The sequence below is a fragment of the Pipistrellus hanaki genome (genome assembly GCF_964339955.1).
Source record: "Pipistrellus hanaki genome assembly, chromosome: 4".
Lineage (NCBI taxonomy): Eukaryota > Metazoa > Chordata > Mammalia > Chiroptera > Vespertilionidae > Pipistrellus > Pipistrellus hanaki.
The window spans coordinates 95,754,764-95,774,931 of NC_140506.1; the positions used below are offsets into that span (position 1 = coordinate 95,754,764).

The 20,168-nt window shown below is 49.9% G+C and overlaps 2 protein-coding genes across 5 annotated transcripts; both read left to right on the forward strand.

Moving 5' to 3' along the window:
* The first annotated feature begins 437 nt into the window (after positions 1–437).
* On the forward strand, positions 438–10,134 carry LOC311622179 (uncharacterized protein). Of its 4 annotated transcripts, none has more exons than XM_084883073.1 (4): positions 438–700; positions 1,325–1,465; positions 1,856–1,924; positions 8,580–10,132. In XM_084883073.1, exons 2-4 carry the CDS (start codon positions 1,334–1,336, stop codon positions 9,474–9,476), a joined length of 1,098 nt encoding a protein of 365 aa, XP_084739199.1. In that variant the 5' UTR covers positions 438–700; positions 1,325–1,333; the 3' UTR covers positions 9,477–10,132. The 4 variants fall into 4 exon arrangements, with proteins under 4 accessions (XP_084739199.1, XP_084739197.1, XP_084739196.1 ...); XM_084883070.1 differs by lacking the exon at positions 438–700 and adding an exon at positions 828–979; XM_084883072.1 differs by lacking the exon at positions 438–700 and adding an exon at positions 829–1,174.
* Positions 10,135–12,703: 2,569 nt separating this feature from the next.
* On the forward strand, positions 12,704–13,450 carry LOC311621609 (microtubule-associated protein 1 light chain 3 beta-like). The gene has a single exon (XM_084881841.1). It carries the CDS (start codon positions 12,796–12,798, stop codon positions 13,171–13,173), a length of 378 nt encoding a protein of 125 aa, XP_084737967.1. The 5' UTR covers positions 12,704–12,795; the 3' UTR covers positions 13,174–13,450.
* Positions 13,451–20,168: the final 6,718 nt, after the last annotated feature.

The window sequence follows — 20,168 nt, forward strand, 5'->3', positions numbered from 1 at the left end:
AATGGGGGAAAGGTGAGGACCAGGGAAAGGGGTCAAATATATGGTCTGAAGGAGACTGGACTTTGAGCGGTGATGATTTTCCCCAATACATTTAGTGTTACGCATTAGCCGGTTTGCTCTGTGGTTAGAGCATGGGCCAGAGGACTGAAGGGTCCGGGTATCCATTCGGGTCAGGGGCATGCACCTCGGTTGCAGGCTGGACCCCCGCCCCAATCTGGGTTCCTGCAGGTTAGCAATTGATGTGTCTCTCTCACATCTATGTTTCTGCCTCTCTCTGTGTGTCTCCCACTCCCTTCCACTCTAAAAATCAATTGAAAAAATATTCTCGCGTGGGGATTAACCAAATAACCCCCCCTCCCCCAAATCGACACGTATTTAATTTTCAAGATAGCTTGCTGCTCCATAGCAGGCCTTGACACAGGACAGGGCAGCGGTACTCTATGTGGGTGTAGATTGGGTAAGCATATTTTCAAGGAGCACGATATCTCGGATTTAGGAAAAGCATCGCCGATAAAGGAGAAAAGACAGCGGAGGAGGAAAAGGGAAGAGCGGAGGAGGCAACAGGGTCCGCCCTCCAGGCGGGGCGCCCGCGAGAGGCCCAGGCCCGGCCGGAGCGCACGTGGCCTCTCGGGCGGAGCGGACGTGCTCGGCCGCCGCGGAGACCTCCGAGCCGCGCACGGGACAGACGCCGTGAAGGTGGGTCAGAACCGGACCGCGAGGCCCTGGAAGGTCGGGGTGCAGCGGCCGGGGCCCTGGGAGCTGGGGAACGGCGGAGGCCACTGCATCTGGGCTCTCCATCCTCCAGGGGCGGCTCGGATTGGACGCCTGGGTCCTCCTGGCCCCTCCTCTAGGGGCGGGGCTAGCCTATATGACCAATGACAGGTCTTCCAGAGGCCCCGCCCCCGGAGCATCGCAAGTGTCCAAACCCGGGGAGCCCTGTCCTGGTTGGGGGGTTGCGTTAATGCGAAACCCGCAGCTGGTGAGTGCGCACCCCCAGGTCTCCGCACCACCCCGCCTGCAGCCGGCGCCCCGGAGCCCACCCGGCGCCCGGCAGTGACTCGGCGCGGGAGGGTGGCGACGCGTTGGCACTGGAGATTCGCACTGCTCTGGGCCTTTCTCGCAGGGATGCGTGGGGTGAACAAGTGTCTTCGGAGCTCGTCGCGGGCAAGTGCTGGTGCCTAGGGCCGAGCTGGGGTGGCGGGGAGAGGGCCAGACCCAGACACCAGGTCGGGCTGGAGAAGCCACGGCTGCGCCGTCTTGCCTGGGCCGGGCCTGAGGGGCGGGGGGGGGGGTCCTGAGCTTCTGACCCAGCTGCCCACCCTAGGACACCAAGATGCCTGACGAACAGCAGATGCTGAAGGAGGAGGAGATGCAAGAGGAGATGGTGCTGCTGGTGAAGGATGAGGAGGAGGGCCAGGAGAAGTATGAGGTGCTGAAGCTCAAGATCCCCGTGGACAAGAAGGAGGTACGTGTCCCACACCCCATCCCTAACCTGGAATCTGAGGATCAGCAACCCAGCCTTCTGCCCCACTGCGATGCTGAGGTCAAAGAGGTGTCACACCTTCTGTGCCAGCGTTTGTGCTGGGTGACCATGTACAGATGTTCTTTGGTTCCCATGGAGCTTGCTGCGTAGCACTGGCAGACTGCTGAGTAACGGCGCAGTTACAATCCTGCGTGATGAGAGCAGCCACCAGGGGGGAGAAGCCCAGAGCTGGGAACCTAATGCAGACGTGGGGGGGGAGGGGCCAGGTTAGGCAACAGAGACCCCTGACTCTTGGTAGCATTTACTGTTCTCCAGACACTGTTTTAAGCACCTCAGTTCTATAACATAGGTAGTATTTGTCCCATTTTACAGGTGAGGAAACTGAGGCCCAGGAAGCTTGACAGTTTGGCTTGTCTGACACCAGTGCCAGTGAGGGGTGAGGTGAGTGACGTCTCCAGGCAGAAGAAACGGGCCTCTCAGTGGCTCAGGGGGTGAGTGGGGCACTGGGAGAAGCCTGGATGAGCCTAGGGTGTGTGGCAGGTGGGTAGGGCGTTTGGGATTTATCCTGAGGGTGAGGAGGTTTAAAGGGAGGAGCTTTAATGTGAGAACATGAGTTGGGTTTCCCCATTCAAGCCCCGAACTGCCACAGCCTCCAGGGCCGCCCTGCTCATACCTGGAGAACTCTGGCTGGGCCATGTTTCTGGGCCCAGGCTCTGGTTTCTTCCAGCAAGGGAGCCAGTTGCCAGGGAAAGAATGTTCTGCTGCCCCCTAGTGGGTGCGGTGGGCCCTAGGGGGCGGGGGCTGGCTGGGTTGGCCTCTGCTCCCAGTCACAATAACTAGGTAGGTCTGTTTTTCTCAGGCCTCCTTGGCCTCTCATCCTAGCTTAGTCTGCCTCTTCTGGCCCATGAGGATCTCCTGATCTCCCCATTCCACCTAGGAGTTAAGAACTCAGACTCCAGCCTGGCCGGTGTGGCTCAGTGGTTGAACCTCAACCAATGAACCTGGAATTCACAGTTTGATTTCTGGTCATGGCACATGGCCAGGTTGCAGGCTTGATTCCCAGTGAGGGGTGGAGGGTGTAGGAGGCAGCCAATCAATGATTCTCCCTCTTCATTGATGTTTCTATCTCTCTCTCTTCCTCTCTGAAATGAATGTAAATATATTTTTTTTAAAAATAAAGAGAACTCAGACTCTAGAGCTCAGGGTAGACTTCCATCTCCATCAGTCACCAGCGGTATCACCTTGGGCAATCTCTTAAATTAAGTGTCTTAATCTTAATATCTTTGTGCCTCACTTTCCTCATTTGTAAAAGGAAAGTCATGAACCGACTTCTTAGGGTTGTGAGGATGAATGAGTTAATACACATGTGTCAAAAACAAGGCCAGCGGGCCAAATCCAGCCCACCAGGCCTTGCAATGTGGCCCGCACCGCGCTGTCATCACTGCACTCCGCTGTCAGTTTATGACATTGTCAGTTTATGACTGTTCAGTAAACCATTCGGCCCGCGATTTAGGCTGGATTTTAGATTTTGGCCCCTTCTCTGATTGAGTTCGACACCCCTAAGTTAATACATGTAAAGAGCAAGAATTCTGTATGGCACATCCTAAATACTAGGTAAATATTATTCATATTTATTCTTCTTAAACTTTGAGGCCTTGGTCTGTCATCCTTCTTGAGGATTATTTTAAATAAATAAATATATACACACACACACACACACACACACATTTGGTATTGATTTCAGAGAGGAAGGGAGTGGGAGAGATAGAAACATCAGTGATGAGAATCATTGATCTGCTGCCTTCTGCATGCCCCCTACTGATGAACCAAACTGCAACCCAGGCCTTGGCCCTTGACCACAATACAACCCGGGACCCTTCAGCCACAGGCTAACGCTCTACCCACTGAACAAACCAGCGAGGGCGTTCTGGAGAACTTTCAACTCATTTTTGTCGAAGACCTTTTGGGGCTGTATCCCGGGGCTGGGTGTGAAAGGGATACCAACGTGGAGGCCTAGACAGAGGACTGAGGGCAGACATCTCAAGGCAGTGGGGAAGGTCCACAGACAGAGCTCAGCGGGGATTTGGCAGACGGAGGCAGAGGAGGGGCATTCCAGGAGGAGGAAGCAGCAAAAGCAAAGGCTCAGAGGAGACGGGGCGGAGAGCTCCAGGTGCTGAGAGCGAGCACAGGGATCACACACCGCGTGAGGTTACCCGGCGCCATCAGAGGCTCCCAGCAGAGGAGGCAGGTGGCTTTCTGTCCGGAAGATCACGGCTGTTGTGGGAGACCAGGCCATGGGAGGCTGGCGGCCTGCTCTCCGGCAGTGACAGCCGTGGAGACAAGACAGAGAGTGGGGGATGTTTGTGAACCTTGACTGGGCCGGCTCGAGCTAAGGATGGGATGGAGGAGGCTGGGCATGGCTAGTCATGAATCGTACGGAGGGCTAGACCCCGTTAAAAGCATCAGTTCGAGCCGAAACCGGTTTGGCTCAGTGGTAGAGCGTCGGTCTGCGGACTGAAAGGTCCCAGGTTCAATTCCAGTCAAGGGCATGTACCTTGGTTGCGGACACATCCCCAGTAGGGGGTGTGCAAGAGGCAGCTGGTCGATGTTTCTCTCTCATCGACGTTTCTAGCTCTCTATCCCTCTCTCCTCCTCTCTATAAAAAAAATCAATAAAATATATATATATTTTTTTAAAAAAGCATCGGTTCGAATCCCAGCTTCACCATATTTCAGCTTTGCCTTGGCTTTCTCAGCTGTAAAATGAGATAATGAAAGTGAGGTTTTTGAAAGCCAGACTGAGTGTCCTCTGGGTGCCTGGATGTGGAGGAGGAGGGTGGGAGTGAGGATTACTCACACCTCTCCCATCAACATCCAGCACAGCACTCTGCCCACAAGATGGCTCATGAGCTCGCTGTGTGGTGTCCCTGAGTCTCAGTTTCTAGAAAATTGTCATCTCCCAAGCTCTCTCCAGTGCTGACATCCTGTATCTCTTCACTGTCATCACCCAGTCCCAAGAACAGGCCTGAATCACGCTGCACGCAGGTGCCGAGTCATTCTCTCACTGCCTATCAAAATCCAACATCTCCAGCCCTGGCTGGTTTGGCTCAGTGGATAGAGTGTTGATCTGCAGACTGAAGGATCCCAGGTTTGATTCCAGTCAAGGGCACATGCCTGGGTTGTGGGCTTGATCCACAGTGTGTGACATATAGGAGGCAGCCGATCAATGATTCTTTCTTATCATTGATATTTCTATTGATCCTTCCCTCCCCCTTCCTCTCTAAAATCAATAAAAAATATATATATTAAAAAATTAAAAATCCAACCTCTCCTTAATGAACACAAAGATTTTTCTCCAAGGGCTCTGTGCACATCTGATCCTCTCTCTCTCTTTGCTCAGACCTTTGAGTGTTTTCCTGTTTCCCTCAGGATAAAGTCTCAGCTCCTAGGTCTGCCATTCAAAGCTCTGCACCCCATGACTTCATGACCCAACACCCATCCCACACCCAGCTTCAAACACACCTGCCCTTTCTCACCTCCAAGACTTTACCTGTGTGGTCCTCCAGCCTGTAACCCCTCTTCACCTTTTCCACCTGCCTTCTCCAGGAGTTGTCCTCTCTTTTGATTAAAAGTGTCTTAATTTTAACAAGCATACAAATCACCTGAGAATCTTGTGGAAGTGAAGATTTTGATTCAGTAGGTCTGTGGTTAAGACTTGAGATTCTAACAAGTTCCCACTGATGCTGATAAGGCTGGTCTGTAGCAAGGCAGGATCATATTACCTAAAACAGTGTTTCCCAAACTTCTCTCATGATGAGAACCACCTGGTGGAGTTGTTAAACTACAGATTCCTGAATCCCAACTAAGAAGTGCTAAACTAGAATTTTTGGGAACATATAGGTAAAATTGTATACTTAACTAGTGCTCTAAGCTTAATTGTACACTTAACTAGTGCTCTAAGTTTAAGTATACACTTAACTAGTGCTCTAAGTTTAAGTATACAATTTTACCTATATATTCCCAAAAATTCTAGTTTAGCACTTCTTAGTTGGGATTCAGGAATCTGTAGTTTAACAACTCCACCAGGTGGTTCTCATCATGAGAGAAGTTTGGGAAACACTGACCTAAAAGAAGGGGATTCTGAAAAGGGTCCCGGGCAGGGAGACAAGCTGTGCGGTGACCTCACACTTGTCGGTGAGGTGGAACTGCAGCAGGGCTAAGAGAACAGGGGTTTGGGATGATGAGACTTGGAGTTCAGACCCCAGTTGTGACACTGATTGGCTGTAGGGCCTTGGGTGGTCACTGTCCTTCTGAGTCCTGTTTCCTTCTCTGTAAAGTGGAGCTAATGACACCTACCTAAAGGTTGTGAGAATTTACCGAGAACATGGTGAAAAGCACTTAGCACAGTTCCTGGCACAGACAGGTAGTTCATGGTAGCTGCTGTCATTAATTGGACAAGTAATAGCTGAGGAGGAAACTGGGAACTTTGCTCCGATAAAAAACAACAAACAAACAAACAACAACAACAAAAAAAAACACAAAACATAGCCGAAACCGGTTTGGCTCAGTGGTAGAGCGTAGGTCTGCGGACTGAAGGGTCCCAGGTTCGATTCCGGTCAAGGGCATGTACATTAGTTGCGGGCACATCCCCGGTGGGGGGTGTGCAAGAGGCAGCTGGTCGATGTTTCTCTCATCGACGTTTCTAGCTCTATCTCTCTCCCTTCCTCTCTGTAAAAAATCAATAAAATGTAAAAAAAACAAAAAAAAAAAAACACAAAACATAAACAGGAAGACAAACTCAAAAACTTAAGTTTTAGCCGAAACCGATTTGGCTCAATGGATAGAGCGTCGGCCTGCGGACTGAAGGGTCCTGGGTTCGATTCTGGTCAAGGGCATGTACCCTGGTTGTGGGCACTCACCCAGTGGGGAGTGTGCAGGAGGCAGCTGATCGATGTTCCTCTCTCATTGATGTTTCTAGCTTTCTATCCTTCTCTTCCTCTCTGTACAAAATCAATAAGATATATTAATATATATGTATATATATATACTATATATATATATATATATATATATATACTTCAAGTTTTATATATCTTACTATACTACATTGTATCCCCATTGGACCCTCTTAGGATAGAGCAAATACTATTTATTCTTTTTTCTAAAATATATATTTTTTATTTTTTACAGAGAAGAAGAGAGAGGGACAGAGAGTTAGAAACATCGATCAGCTGCCTCCTGCACACCCCCTATTAGGGATGTGCCCACAACCAAGGTACATGCCTTTGACCGGAACCTGGGACCTTTCAGTCCAAAAGCTGACGCTCTATCCACTGAGCCAAACCGGTTTTGGCAATACTATTTATTCTTATTTTTAAATCTGATAGCTGTAGAATTTAACACATGAAAGGGCCTTGACTGACCACCTGACTGCCCATTTTTAGTCGCATGTATAGCGCTCACTACTGTGCTGATTTATTATTTTTTTCTTATTGATTTCAGAGAGGAAGGGAGAGGGAGAGAGAAACATCAGTGATCGAGAGAATCATGCTTGGGCTGCCTCCTGCAGGATTTCTCCTGGGGATGGTGTCCAAAACCCGAGCTTGTGCCCTGACCAGGAATTCCACCTTGATCTGGTTCATGGGATGAGGCTTAACCACTGACCCACACCAGTGGGTCTATGCTCATTTATTCAAAAGCCTGGATTCGCTTTTGGCCTCGCTTCTAAGTCGCCATCCTCTCCTACCTCACTGGCTGCTCCTCATTTTGGTGCCCGGTTCTCTCTGCCCATCCCGTGGGTAATCTCATTCAGCCTCAAGCTTTAAAAACATCTGCAGGCTGGCGGCTTCCCAATGACCATCTCTGGCCTGGGCCTGTCTCCTGAGCTCCAGATCATCAAGAACTGGAGATGTGACCTGAAACAGATCTCGCCCTTCAACTTGCTCTTCCCACCATCCTCCCGTCTGCAGATGGCAGCTCGACTTTTGTTTGAACCTAAATTCAAAATTCTTGGAGTAATTTTGACTCCTCTTTTCCTTACATCTCATGTCTGATCTTATGTATCAAATCAATTATCTCAAACGGCAAAAATATATTCAGAAGCAGACCACTTCTGGCCACCTTCACTGCTTCGCTTTTCACCTGTCACCTGGGCCTGAGCCACTGTATTCTCTTGCCAGAATTCTCTCTCTGGGCTCCTGTTCTGCCTGCTGCCTCCTCCTGCCCCAGCATCCTGATGGAGGCTTTTAAAATGAGTCTGATCTAGCCCTACCGGTTAGGCTCAGTGGATAGAGCGTCAGCCTGCAGACTGAAGAGTCCCAGGTTGGATTCTGGTCAAGGGCATGTACCTTGGTTTCGGGCACATCCCCAGTAGGGGGTGTGCAGGAGGCAGCTGACCGGTGTTTCTCTCTCATCAACTTTTCTGACTCTCTAACCCTCTCCCTTCCTCTCTGAAAAAACATCAATAAAACATATATAAAAAATAAAAATAAAATGAATCTGATCTAGTCATGTTCCTGCGAAGTACCGTCTAACGTCTCCAATGGTTCTCCATCTCTTTCATATTCCAGGGTCCTAGCTAGGCTAAGCGATCTCCTCCAGGGCACCCCATCCATTACCCTCCCCTCCATGCATTCGGCCCTACGCACTTTTTCTGGTCATTCTTGGGGCTTCACTGGGAAAACCCGTGCCTCAAGGTCTTGCTGTGCCCTCTGTAGCCTGCTTTCTCACTTGCTCTTGTTACATCAGTTTTTTAACCTTATTTAAATTTGAAACATTCACCCAATATCAGCCCTCATCCATTTTTCCCGAAAGCAGGAATTTTAAAAATATAATACTGAATCCCAGTGCCTAGAACACAGTTTGCACATTGTACGCCCTTAGTAAATACTTGCTGAGTTATTAAAGAACAGGCAGGATGACAGGGCATGCGCTATGGGCATTAATGCAGTACCTAATTGTGCGCAGCCGGGCTTTGAGGGAGGCGCCCTGGCTTCCCTGTTTTCCATCAGCGGGACTGAGCATGCAGCCTGCAGAGACCCAGGTCTCCTGCTCCCGGGCCTGTGGTCAGGACTGACCTATCTCCTCCTTCCCTGCAGATCGCGAGCAAGGCCTCCGCGCAGCCCGCCGACCCCGCGCGCCCACACGCCTGCCCGGACTGCGGCCGTGCCTTCGCGCGCCGGTCCACGCTGGCCAAGCACGCGCGCACGCACACGGGCGAGCGGCCCTACGAATGCGCCGAGTGCGGCCGCGGCTTCTCGCAGAAGTCGGCGCTGACCAAGCACGGCCGCACGCACACGGGCGAGCGGCCCTTCGTGTGCACCGAGTGCGGCCAGCGCTTTTCCCAGAAGTCGGCGCTGACCAAGCACGGCCGCACGCACTCGGGCGAGCGGCCCTACAAGTGCCCGGATTGCGACAAGACCTTCTCCGCCGCCTCGAACCTGCAACAGCACCGGCGGAGCCACACCGGCGAGAAGCCCTACGTGTGCACGCAGTGCGGCCGCGGCTTCTCCCAGAGCTCCAACTACTCGCAGCACCTGCGCGTGCACACGGGCGAGAAGCCCTACACCTGCCCCGACTGCGGGCGCGCCTTCGGCGGCAGCTCGTGCCTGGCGCGCCACCGGCGCACGCACACGGGGGAGCGGCCGTACGTCTGCGCCGAGTGCGGCACGCGCTTCGCGCAGAGCTCGGCGCTGGCCAAGCACCGGCGCGTGCACACGGGCGAGAAGCCACACCGCTGTACCGTGTGCGGCCGCCGTTTCGGCCACCGGTCCAACCTGGCGGAGCATTCGCGCACGCACACGGGCGAGCGGCCCTACCCCTGCAGCGAGTGCGGCCGGCGCTTCCGCCTCAGCTCGCACTGCGTCCGCCACCGCCGTTCCCACCTTCTAAAACGTCTCTACATGTGCACCGTGTGCGGCCAGGACTTCCAGCTGCCCCCGGGCACCTCGGCCGCCACCGTCTCCGAGCGCTGCCCCGAGTGCGAGAGCAGATGAGCCCCCTGGTGGCTGCGGGCTGCTAGTGCTGGCTGAGGAGGAGCATGCCAGGCCCCGACCCCCAGGGGCTGGACAGGGACCCCGGGGCCCTGGTTTGGGAAAGGGTGGGATGACAGAACTGGCTGCCCTGGACCTGGAAGACATGGCAAATCCCCTCCCGGGATTTTTGGAAACCGCGGCCTCTTTCCCCTCACTACAATCCTCAACCCGTGTTAGTGAATAAAGTATTCCATCTTTACGCACATGTGCCTGTGAAAGAGGTCAGTGGGGAGAGGAGCAAAGTTGGGGTTTCCCCTGGGTGACCTAAGTGAATCGTCATGGAACCAAGAGGGGCTATTAGCCCAAAAGGGTTCCCGGCACTGGGTTTGTGTGTGTGGAGTCATCCCACCCTCGGCCCTTGGTTATGTTCTCATAACCTCTGGTCTGGAAGGGTCCAGAAATGCAGCACATTCGTTACAAATTTCTCCTATGTGCTGGGCATTGTCCTAAGTACTCTATCGACACCTAAACTTTACAACCCCATCAGGTAGGCGCTATTATTCCATTTTAGATGAGGAAACTGAAGCACATCAGCTAAGTATGAAAAATGGCATTTGATCCCTGATGGCCTGTCTAAAAAATCTGGCCTCGCCGAAACCGGGGCATGTGCCTTGGTTGTGGGCACATCCCCAGTAGGGGGTGTGCACGAGGCAGCTGATGGATGATCCTTTCTCATCGATGTTTCTAAATCTCTATCCCTCTCTCTTCCTCTCTGTAAAAAAAAATCAATAAAATATATTTATAAATAAACAAACAAACAAACAAACAAATAAATAAATATCTGGCCTCTAGGAAACTGGCTGGAATCTCACAGGCAACCCACCAGAAATCAGACCATCCCCAATAGGGGGTGTGCAAGAGGCAGCTGATGGATGATCCTCTCTCATCGATGTTTCTAAATATCTATCCCTCTCTCTTCCTCTCTGTAAAAAATCAATAAAATATATTAATAAATTAAATCTGGCCTCTAGGAAACTGGCTGGAATCTCACAGGCAACCCACCAGAAATCAGACCTCTGCCCTGCAGGTGGGAGCTACACCAGAGAAACATGGGAGTGGGGCCAGAAGCAGAGCACCTGCTGAGACAGAATCTGGAGGTGGTTGAACAAAACTTGTATTGAGGGAGAAGAGTACCAAGAGGCTGTCTTCCAGAGGTTCCTGAGCCTCGCACCTGAAAGTAACTCCTTGAATGGCCCTTAGTCATGTCTTTTCTAGGGGACTATAAAATGGACCAGCCCCTGCACAGACCCCAACCTCCATGGAAACCCAACAATGCCCTCTACCATTCCACCTCCTGTAGCTGCTGCTGCAGTTTCCTCCACCTGGCACACCCCTGTCTGCATATCTAAAGCCCAGGATCTTAGAGACCTTGTAGGTCCGCGGGGACTTCCCCTAAGGAGCCTTTCTTGGTTTCCTTCAGCGAGAAATAATGCCTCCCTCTCACTGCATTTGTCTACGTTCTCTCGCCCATTCCTGGAGGGCAGAGCATGGACCAAATATTTCCTCAGGGCGGGCCTTAACTGTTGTGGGGTCGAACCCTGGGTTCAAAATAAGACCACCGGAGGCTGATAATTTATTTTAAAAAAGCAAACAAGGATTTACTGACTGGCCAGGGCAGGCACAAGAGTACTGCACGCAGGCGGACTCCAAACAACTGCGAGCCTTTAGGGGCAGGTAGTTATTTTTAAATGTTCTGAGAAGGAAAACCCCCATTCTACAACAAACTGTTGTTTGGAATTTTCTGCTGTTCTTCCTAGATAAAATGTTGCTTTCTAGTTTGCTTCAGCCCGTTTGAAGAATGATGAAGAGAAACTTAGCTGTCTGACCTTGCAGGCCAGAGACCAGATATGCCCACCATCTCAATACCATGCCAGGTGCATTCTTTTAATTGGACAGAACAGCATTGTTTTCGAGGCCAGCATCGAGATAACCACTAAGTGTACATAGGGCTGGCTCTTTAATGAAAAAGAAAGTTCTGGCCAAAGCCGGTTTGGCTCAGTGGATAGAGCGTCAGTCTTCGGACTGAAAGGTCCCAGGTTCGATTCCGGTCAAGGGCAGGTACATTAGTTGCGGGCACATCCCTGCTAGGGGGTGTGCAGGAGGCAGCTGATCGATGTTTCTCTCTCATCGATGTTTCTAGCTCTCTATCCCTCTCCCTCTCTCTCTGTAAAAAATCAATAAAATATATTTTTTTTTTAAAGAAAAAAAGAAAGTTCTGCCCGTAACCTTGCCCAGAATTTGAACTCATCCTAAGCCCAATGCGCAATGAACAAAGCAAGTAATTGAAGGTCGAAGTCAGAATAGTAGGGTTAAAATTCAAACAGTAGTTTTTACCCAAGTATGATTGCTACCATATTTCATTAACATTATTCTGGGCACCGAAACTGGTTTGGCTCAATGGATAGAGCGTTGGCTTGGGGACTGAAGGGTCCCGGGTTTGATTCCGGTCAAAGGCATGTGCCTTGGTTGCCGGCATATCCCCAGTAGGGGGTGTGCAAGAGGCAGCTGATCGATGACTCATCGATGTTTCTAACTCTCTATCTCTCTCCCTTCCTCTCTGTACAAAATCAATAAAATATATTTTTTAAAAAAACAACATTATTCACCGGCGTCACTATCCCCCTGCCTCAGGTGTGCACTAAGCCCTTCCTAAGAGGTTAGAAGGCTCGTCAGAGGGCAGAGGGCAGAGGGCAGAGCTGGGACTTCCGACACGTGGAGGGACCCGACCCCAAAAAAGGGCGAGAGGGGTGACTTGCCCAGCCCAGGTCGGGGAAAGACCGCTTACATGTCCTCGAGCGTGGGCTCCGGGCTGAAGCTGAAGGGGCGGGCAGTTTCGGGGCCCTCGCCCCCCACGGCCCCAGGCCTCTCCCCACCCACAGTGGACATGTCGCCCACCGAGCCGCTGCCCAGATAGCACGGAAAAGCCCCGCGCTCAGCTCGAAGGCCGCCAGCAGAGGCTCCGGCCAATCGCAGGCGTTAGCGATTGCTTCCGGGGGCGGAGCCGCAGGAAAGGCCAGTTACTTGTGTGGAGCTGGCTATAGCCCGCCCCTTGCCCAGGCTGGACCAATAGGAGCAAGCTCCAGGCGTGCGCTCATAGGCCTCTGCCCCAGAATGCTTCGGTGTTGGCCAACCATCTTAAAGGTGTGGGTACCAAACTATTTGAGCTGTCCTAATAAGTTATTAATATACACAAGGGAAGTCGCGGTCGACGTCGTCGGGACCTCTGCCACCGAAAGCTGCGGGACCCTCTGCCTCGCCGCCTGCTCCCGCCTCGCGCGCCATGCCGTCGGAGAAGACCTTCAAGCAGCGCCGCACCTTCGAACAAAGAGTAGAACATGTCCGGCTTATCCGAGAGCAGCATCCCACCAAAATCCCGGTGATAATAGAACGATACAAGGGGGAAAAGCAGCTTCCTATTCTGGATAAAACCAAGTTTCTTGTACCTGATCATGTCAACATGAGTGAACTCATCAAGATAATTAGAAGGCGCTTACAGCTCAACGCTAATCAAGCCTTCTTCCTGTTAGTGAATGGGCACAGCATGGTGAGTGTGTCCACACCGATGTCGGAAGTGTATGAAAGTGAGAAGGATGAAGATGGATTCCTGTATATGGTCTACGCCTCTCAGGAGACATTTGGAATGAAATTGTCGGTGTAAGACTAGAAAAATGCATCTGTTCTAGAATTTTTTAAACCCTTACCAACGGGGGAAAAAGGGATGTTAACAACTGAGATTGGATCAGTTCATCTAAATCACAGATCATCAAAACAGTAGTGTCTTGCCTAGGAGTTTTAGAGAGTTGTTTTTGTACTTTAAGCAGAAAAACTGAGCTCCAAGCGAGCACATTCAGCTTTGGAAAACTATATTATTTAACCTAGGCTGTCTTGTTTTAAAGTTTAAAAATAAAATACTTTGCATTCTAAGTTTAAAAAAAGTTATTAATATATATTTCAGACCAAATACTAAAATTAAAGCCAGAAAAATGCTCATTGTGGATGGATTTCAGCAAGTCACTGATCTTTCTATCTAGAGGACCTCATCAATAATACCTCCATTATTGCTCTCTCCCTCCAGGGAGCATGCTGTCATTCCCCCACAGGCGCGTGTCTCCTAACCTTCCAGGGACCCCATGAGGCTTGCAACCAGGGGAGCAGTGAGCAGTGTCAGCTCCTCTGGGGCTAACCCCCTGAACCTGACTTCAAGGGCCCCCTTTCTCTGACTTCTCAGTGAGCCAAAGCAGCCCAGCCTAGGCTCTCCTGTTGCTTCTACACCCTTCCTTGTTTCACTGCCCAAAGTATGTTTCTGCTGCACCTCAATAAATTCTTGCTTGATTTTGTACAATAATCCTATCTAATAAAAGAGTAATATGCAAATTGACCATCAATCCAACACACAAGATGGCCACCCCTATGTGGTCAAATATGGTTGCCCCCATATGGACACAAGATGGCCACCACAAGATGGCCTGCAGAGGAGGGCAGTTGTGGGTGATCAGGCAATCAGGGGAGGGCAGTTAGGGGTGACTGAGCTGGCAGAGGAGGGCAGTTGGGGGAGATTAGGCCTGCAAGGGAGGCAGTTGGGGGGGACCAGGCCTGCAGGGGAGGACAGTTTGAGGGGACCCAGGCCTGCAGGGGAGGACAGTTGAGGGGGACCAGCCCAGTAGAGGAGGGAAGTTGGGGGTGACCCAGCAGGCAGGGGAGGACAGTTGGGAGAGACCAGGCCTGCAAGGGAGGGCAGTTGGGGGAGTACCAGGCCTGCAGGGGAGGGAAATTGGGGGAGGGACAAGGCCTGCAGGGGAGGGCAGTTATGGGTAATCAGGATAGAAGAGAAGGGCAATTGGGGGAGACCAGGCCTACAGGGGAGAGCAGTTAGGGGGGACCAGGCCTGCAGGGGAGAACATTTTGGGGGGGAACCAGGCCATTAGGGTAGGAGTTAGGCATTGATTAGGCTGGCAGGGGAATGGTTAGGGGTGATCAGGCTGGCAGGAAAAAGCGGTTAAGGGGTAATCAGGCAGGCAGATAGGCAGGTGAGTAGTCCTGGATTGTGAGAGGGATGTTCGACTGCCCTCAAGAGGTCCCAGATTGGAGAGGGTTCAGGCTGGGCTGAGGGACACCTCCCCCTACCCCCATGCATGAATTTCGTGCACCTGGCCTCTAGTCGATATATATAAGACTCTAATATTCAAATACACTGAATAGCAGAACAACCGAACAACCAGTCATTAGGACATGCACTGATCACCAGGAGTTGCATGCAAAAAATGGCGGGCGTTGGCAGCAGGCAGAAGAGTACATAACATGGCAGGTTTCGCCCTGGGTGATGGTGGAACAGATGAGCGGAGGTGCCAGACCAAGTCAGGGCACTGGTCACTGTCATCAGAGTGAGCCAGCAGACATGGGAGGGAGGGCATGGAGGGCAGGGCTGAGCATGGGCACAGAGGATGGGCCAAGACCTGCTCCTGTGCCTACCATAGCCTCTCAGCCTACAGTTTCTTCCAATGTACACAAATTTGTGCACTGATCCCCTAATAATAATAATAATAATAATAATAATAATAATACCTCTCTTATACAGGTAATGAAAACCCTGGGCCAATTACACCAATATGATACTTGCCATAAGATGTCAATAGGAATATCAAGAAACCTTAGGTGCTTAACTCAGGAATGGGTCACTAAACTATTGTTAAGGCCCTACTGTGAGACTCAGGTTTAGGAACAGTCAATCCCATCTGAAAAGATGTCCCTCTGATAACAAGGCAAACCAAATTTACAAACTTTGGCAATACTTAGTCGTATGCCTCACCTTTCAAATCAACTTGAGTCTTACTATGGCTCACAGTAATCCCACACTCAGTACTGTCATCCAAATAACAATCCTAGGTCAGTACTGTTACGGAGCGAGTCCCCAAGAGATGGACCACCGAAGCCAATTTGATTAAGCCAGCAAGAATTTATTACAGATTTGGGAGAATCCAAGATGGCTGCTCGGGTAGGCAACTAGCCGCAGCCGCACACAACAATTTTAATAAAATACAACTAAAATATAAAATGGACATTACCCAGAACTACAGGAAAGTCGACTGACTGGAAATCCTACAACAAGAAGCAAGGAGAAAACCAGAAGGAAGCACGGAGGAGCTGTAAAAGCCTAAGGTACGGAGACACGCGGCGCGCGGAGAGGACGGAGCCGGAGAGGAGGGAGGCCGAGTGCCTGGCGGGCGTTCCCAAGCGGGAAGGAGAGAAAACTCCGACTGTGCTGGGCCCCTGACTGCTCTGAACCCCCGTTCTGGGCCAGACCCCGGGGACTCAGGCTCAGCCATAGGGAGCTGGGCTGTAAGTCGGAACCCCGGGGTAGCGGAGAAAGGAGGTCCCGGAGGCGCGCACACTGCCCCCAGAGAAGGGACGGTCGGCTGTGCCGCGGGATTGCCCTGACGGGAAGGAGACTGGGGCTCCAGACTGCTGTGAACGCCACCTCCAACTCCACTTCCAACTGAACTGAACCCCAATACCGGGCTCATTGTGGGAGAGCATAGACTGTTTGGCAGCAGGCGAAAATCGAGGGCACCTTTCTCTCAGAGGCGCCGGCAGCGAGCACTGAAGGACCCGCTTAGGGCGGGGCTGACGGAAGCCAAAGCTGCAGGCTCCACCCTGAAACCCCGTCCCATCTGTAACTGCGAAATGCGACAACAAAATAGATCACAAACGAAAGAAATGGAGGACAAAAAGCGTCTGGATATAGAGTTCAAATCTACGCTTATAAGGTTTTTCAAGAATTTCCTAGAAAAGATGGATAAGGCCTATGAGGATATGAAAAGAGACCATCAAGAAATGATAAGGGAACAACAAGAAATAAAGAATACATTGTCTGAAATAAAAAATATTCTACAGAGTCCTAAAAACAGAAGGGAAGATCGCAAGAATCAAGTCAAAGATTTGGAACATAAAGAGCCAGAAGACACTCCTCCACAGAAGCTAGAAGGCAAGAGAATCCAGAAAATTGAAGATAATGTAAGAAACCTCTGGGACAACTTCAAGCGAACCAACATCAGAATTATGGGGGTTCCAGAAGATGAGAGAGAGCAAGATATCGAAAACATACTGAAAGAAATAGTGACAGAAAACTTCCCCCACCTGGGGAAAGAATTTGACTTACAAGTCCAGGAAGTGCACAGAACTCCAAACAAAAGGAATCCAAAGAGGACCACACCGAGACACATCATTATTAAAATTCCAAGAGCAAAAGATAAAGAGAGAATATTAAAAGAAGCAAGAGCAAAGAAGGTAGTAACTTATAAAGGAGCACCTATATGATTGTCAGCTGACTTCTCAACAGAAACCATGCAGGCCAGAAGGGAATGGCAAGAAATATACAAGGTGATGAATAGCAAGAACCTACAGCCAAAAATAAGCTACCCAGCGAAGCTATCACTCAGAATCGAAGGCCAGATAAAGAGCTTCACTAATAAAAAAAAGCTAAAGGAGTTCATCACCACCAAACCAGAATTATATGAATTGCTGAAGGGGGTTCTTTCAGAAGAGAAAGTAAACAAAGATAAAAATTATGAACAACAAATACGTAATTATCAACAAGTGAATCTAAAAACCAAGGAAATTAAAAAAATCTGATGAACAATATTAACTGTTGAATATAATAGAATCAGAGGTATGGAAGGGGAGTGAACTGACGATTCTTGGGGAAAAGGGGAGAGGGGGGCGTGGGAAGAGACTGAACATAAACTGTGCACCTATGGATGAGGACAATGGGGAGAGGGGAAAGGGCAGAGGGTGGGGTGGGAACCTGGTGGAGGAGAGCAATGGTGGTGGTGGTGGGGGGGAAGGAACATTTGTAATAATATGAAAAATAAAAACTTATTAAAAAAAAAAAAAAAAGAATTTATTACAGATTTGAATCCGGGCTCAAACTGTGGCTGACGCAGCAGCCGGCAAACACCCAGATAAGAGCCCTGATGGAGGGGCAGTCCCTCCAGAGTGCTCACACAAAAACACAGACAAACACACACCTACGGCGGCCAGTCAGATTCTCCGGATCGGGGACCCTCATGGTCCTGGCTGGGGATCCCAGACGAATTCATGATCCCCAAGGACCACCAGGGAGCAATAAACAAAAGAGCCTTTTCCATGCTAGCATGGGCTCTGTCCCACTCACTCGGGCAGCATGGCAGAAGAGAGCGAATTTCGCCCAGTCCAGGGGTTTTACTCAGGTAGGTGGTGATGTCACTGCCTCGGCTAGCCCTGATTGGCCCCTCAGGACAAAGAACTGGCCGTCCTTATCTGTTCCTAAATCCTAAAGACTGGGGACAGCCTGCAGGGTTGGTTCCCAGTCACACCCTGCTGGACATTGGAATGTGGCCCTATCTTGCCCATAATACAAAAGCAGAACTAAAGGTTATCTACAGTTTCTACCCCTGAAGTTACTGAGTCAGTGGGAATCAATCTCCTGTAACTACCCTATTGTTTAAGCAAGTAATCAAAGGTCGAAGTCAGATAGCAAGGTTAAAATTCAAACAGCAGTTTTTACCAGAGTATGATTGCTACCATATTTCAAGTACCATTTCGCTGATACGGAAACCTAAGCATTTACCAATTAGGCCTTGTGCTATTGCTTTGTTACTCAGATTTTTGCATTAACACCAGCCAATCTCACCTCTCTTTCACCTCTCTTTCATATTTTTAGCTTAGTAAGGCAATTTCCAACATCCACAACCCCAGTCTTGAAGCAAATAAAAACTGTAAGAGGGGGGAAATTTGTAGGTGCCAGATTCCACCAGTGGAAGAGGCAAAACACTGAGGGTTGGGAGAGTGCAGACATGTCACTTCCCTATGAACATCCGATGGCGGGAAAGGGAAATTATTGTGGGGTTGAACCCTGGGTTCAAAATAAGACCACTGGAGGCTGATGATTGATTAAAAAAAGCAGGCAAGGATTTATTGAAAAACTGGCCAGGCCGAAACCGGTTTGGCCCAGGGGTAGAGCGTTGGTCTGCGGACTGAAAGGTCCCAGGTTTGATTCTGGTCAAGGGCATGTACATTGGTTGCAGGCACATACATTAGTTGTGGGCACATCCCCTGTAGGGGTTGTGCAAGAGGCAGCTAGTCGATGTTTCTTTCTCATCGACGTTTCTGGCTCTCTATCTCTCTCCCTTCCTCTCTATAAAAAAAATCAATAAAATATATTTAAAAGAAAGAAAAAAGAAAAAGAGAAAAACTGGCTAGGACAGCCGAGAGAGCACCACATGCAGGTGGGCTCCCCATGCTGCAGTGTTCCAGGTGTAGGCAAGTCTTTCTAAAGGTTCAAACCATATGAATTTTCCTTTGTTCTAAATTCTAAAGGCTGGGAACATTGGAATGTGGCCCTATCTTGCCGATAATACAGAAGCAGAACTCAGAGGTTAATCTCTAAAGGTTATCTATAGTTTCTACCCCTGAAGCTACTGAGTCAGTGGGAATCAATCTCCTATAACTACCCTATTGTTTAAGCAAGTAAGCGAAGGTCAAAGTCAGAATAGTGGGGTTAAAATTCAAACAGCAGTTTTTACCAGAGTATGATTGCTACCATATTTCAGAAATGATGGGGCAGTGAGAAGGGAAGGGCACTTGGTTAAGAACCCCAGAAATGAACGGCTTAAGAAAAAAGGGGGAATTTATTATAAGGATACAAGGATATCTCCAGACACCTGGCTGGTGTGGCTTAGTTGGTTGGGTGTCCTCCTGTGCACCAAAATGATTTGATTTCTGGTCAGGGCACATGCTCATGTTGCAGACCCTATTCCCACTAGGGGGCTTGCAGGAGGCAGCCCATTGATTTAAAAAAAAAAAAAAAATTGTTTAGCCGAAACCAGTTTGGCTCAGCGGTAGAGCGTCGGTCTGCGGACTGAAAGGTCCCAGGTTCGATTCCGGTCAAGGGCATGTACATTGGTTGTGGGCATATCCCCAGTAGGGGGTGTGCAAGAGGCAACTGGTAGATGTTTCTCTCTCATCGATGTTTCTAGCTATCTATCTCTCTCCCTTCCTCTCTGTAAAAAATCAATAAAATATATATTTTTTAAAATTGTTTAAAGTATTATATGTGTCTCTTTCCCCACCCCCACCATTAACCCCTCCTCGCCACTCCCACTGCCCCAGGGTCCGTTTCCATTGATTATGCTAGTATGCATGCATACTAGTCCTTTGGCTGATCTCTTACCCTCCCACCACCCTCCCCTGCCTTCCCCCTGAGGTTGGATGGTCTGTTCCATGTTTCTTTTTTCTTTTCTTTTTTTAAAATATATTTTATTGATTTTGTACAGAGAGGAAGGGAGAGAGATAGAGAGTCATCGATAAGCCGCCTCTTGCACACCCCCTACTGGGGATATGTCCGCAACCAAGGTACTTGCCCTTGACCGGAATCGAACCCGGGACCCTTCAGTCCCCAAGCCGACGCTCTTTCCATTGAGCCAAACCAGTCCCGGCTATTTCGTGTTTCTTTGTCTCTGGATCTATTTTTGTTCATCAGTTTATATTGTTCAGCCCACTAATGTTTGCTCTCACATCAATGTTTCTCTCTCTGTCTTCCCCTCTCTCTAATAATAATAATCTCCAGAATACAGCTGGAATGAACTGGAACCATATAGTTGTTTTAAGCATTCTACA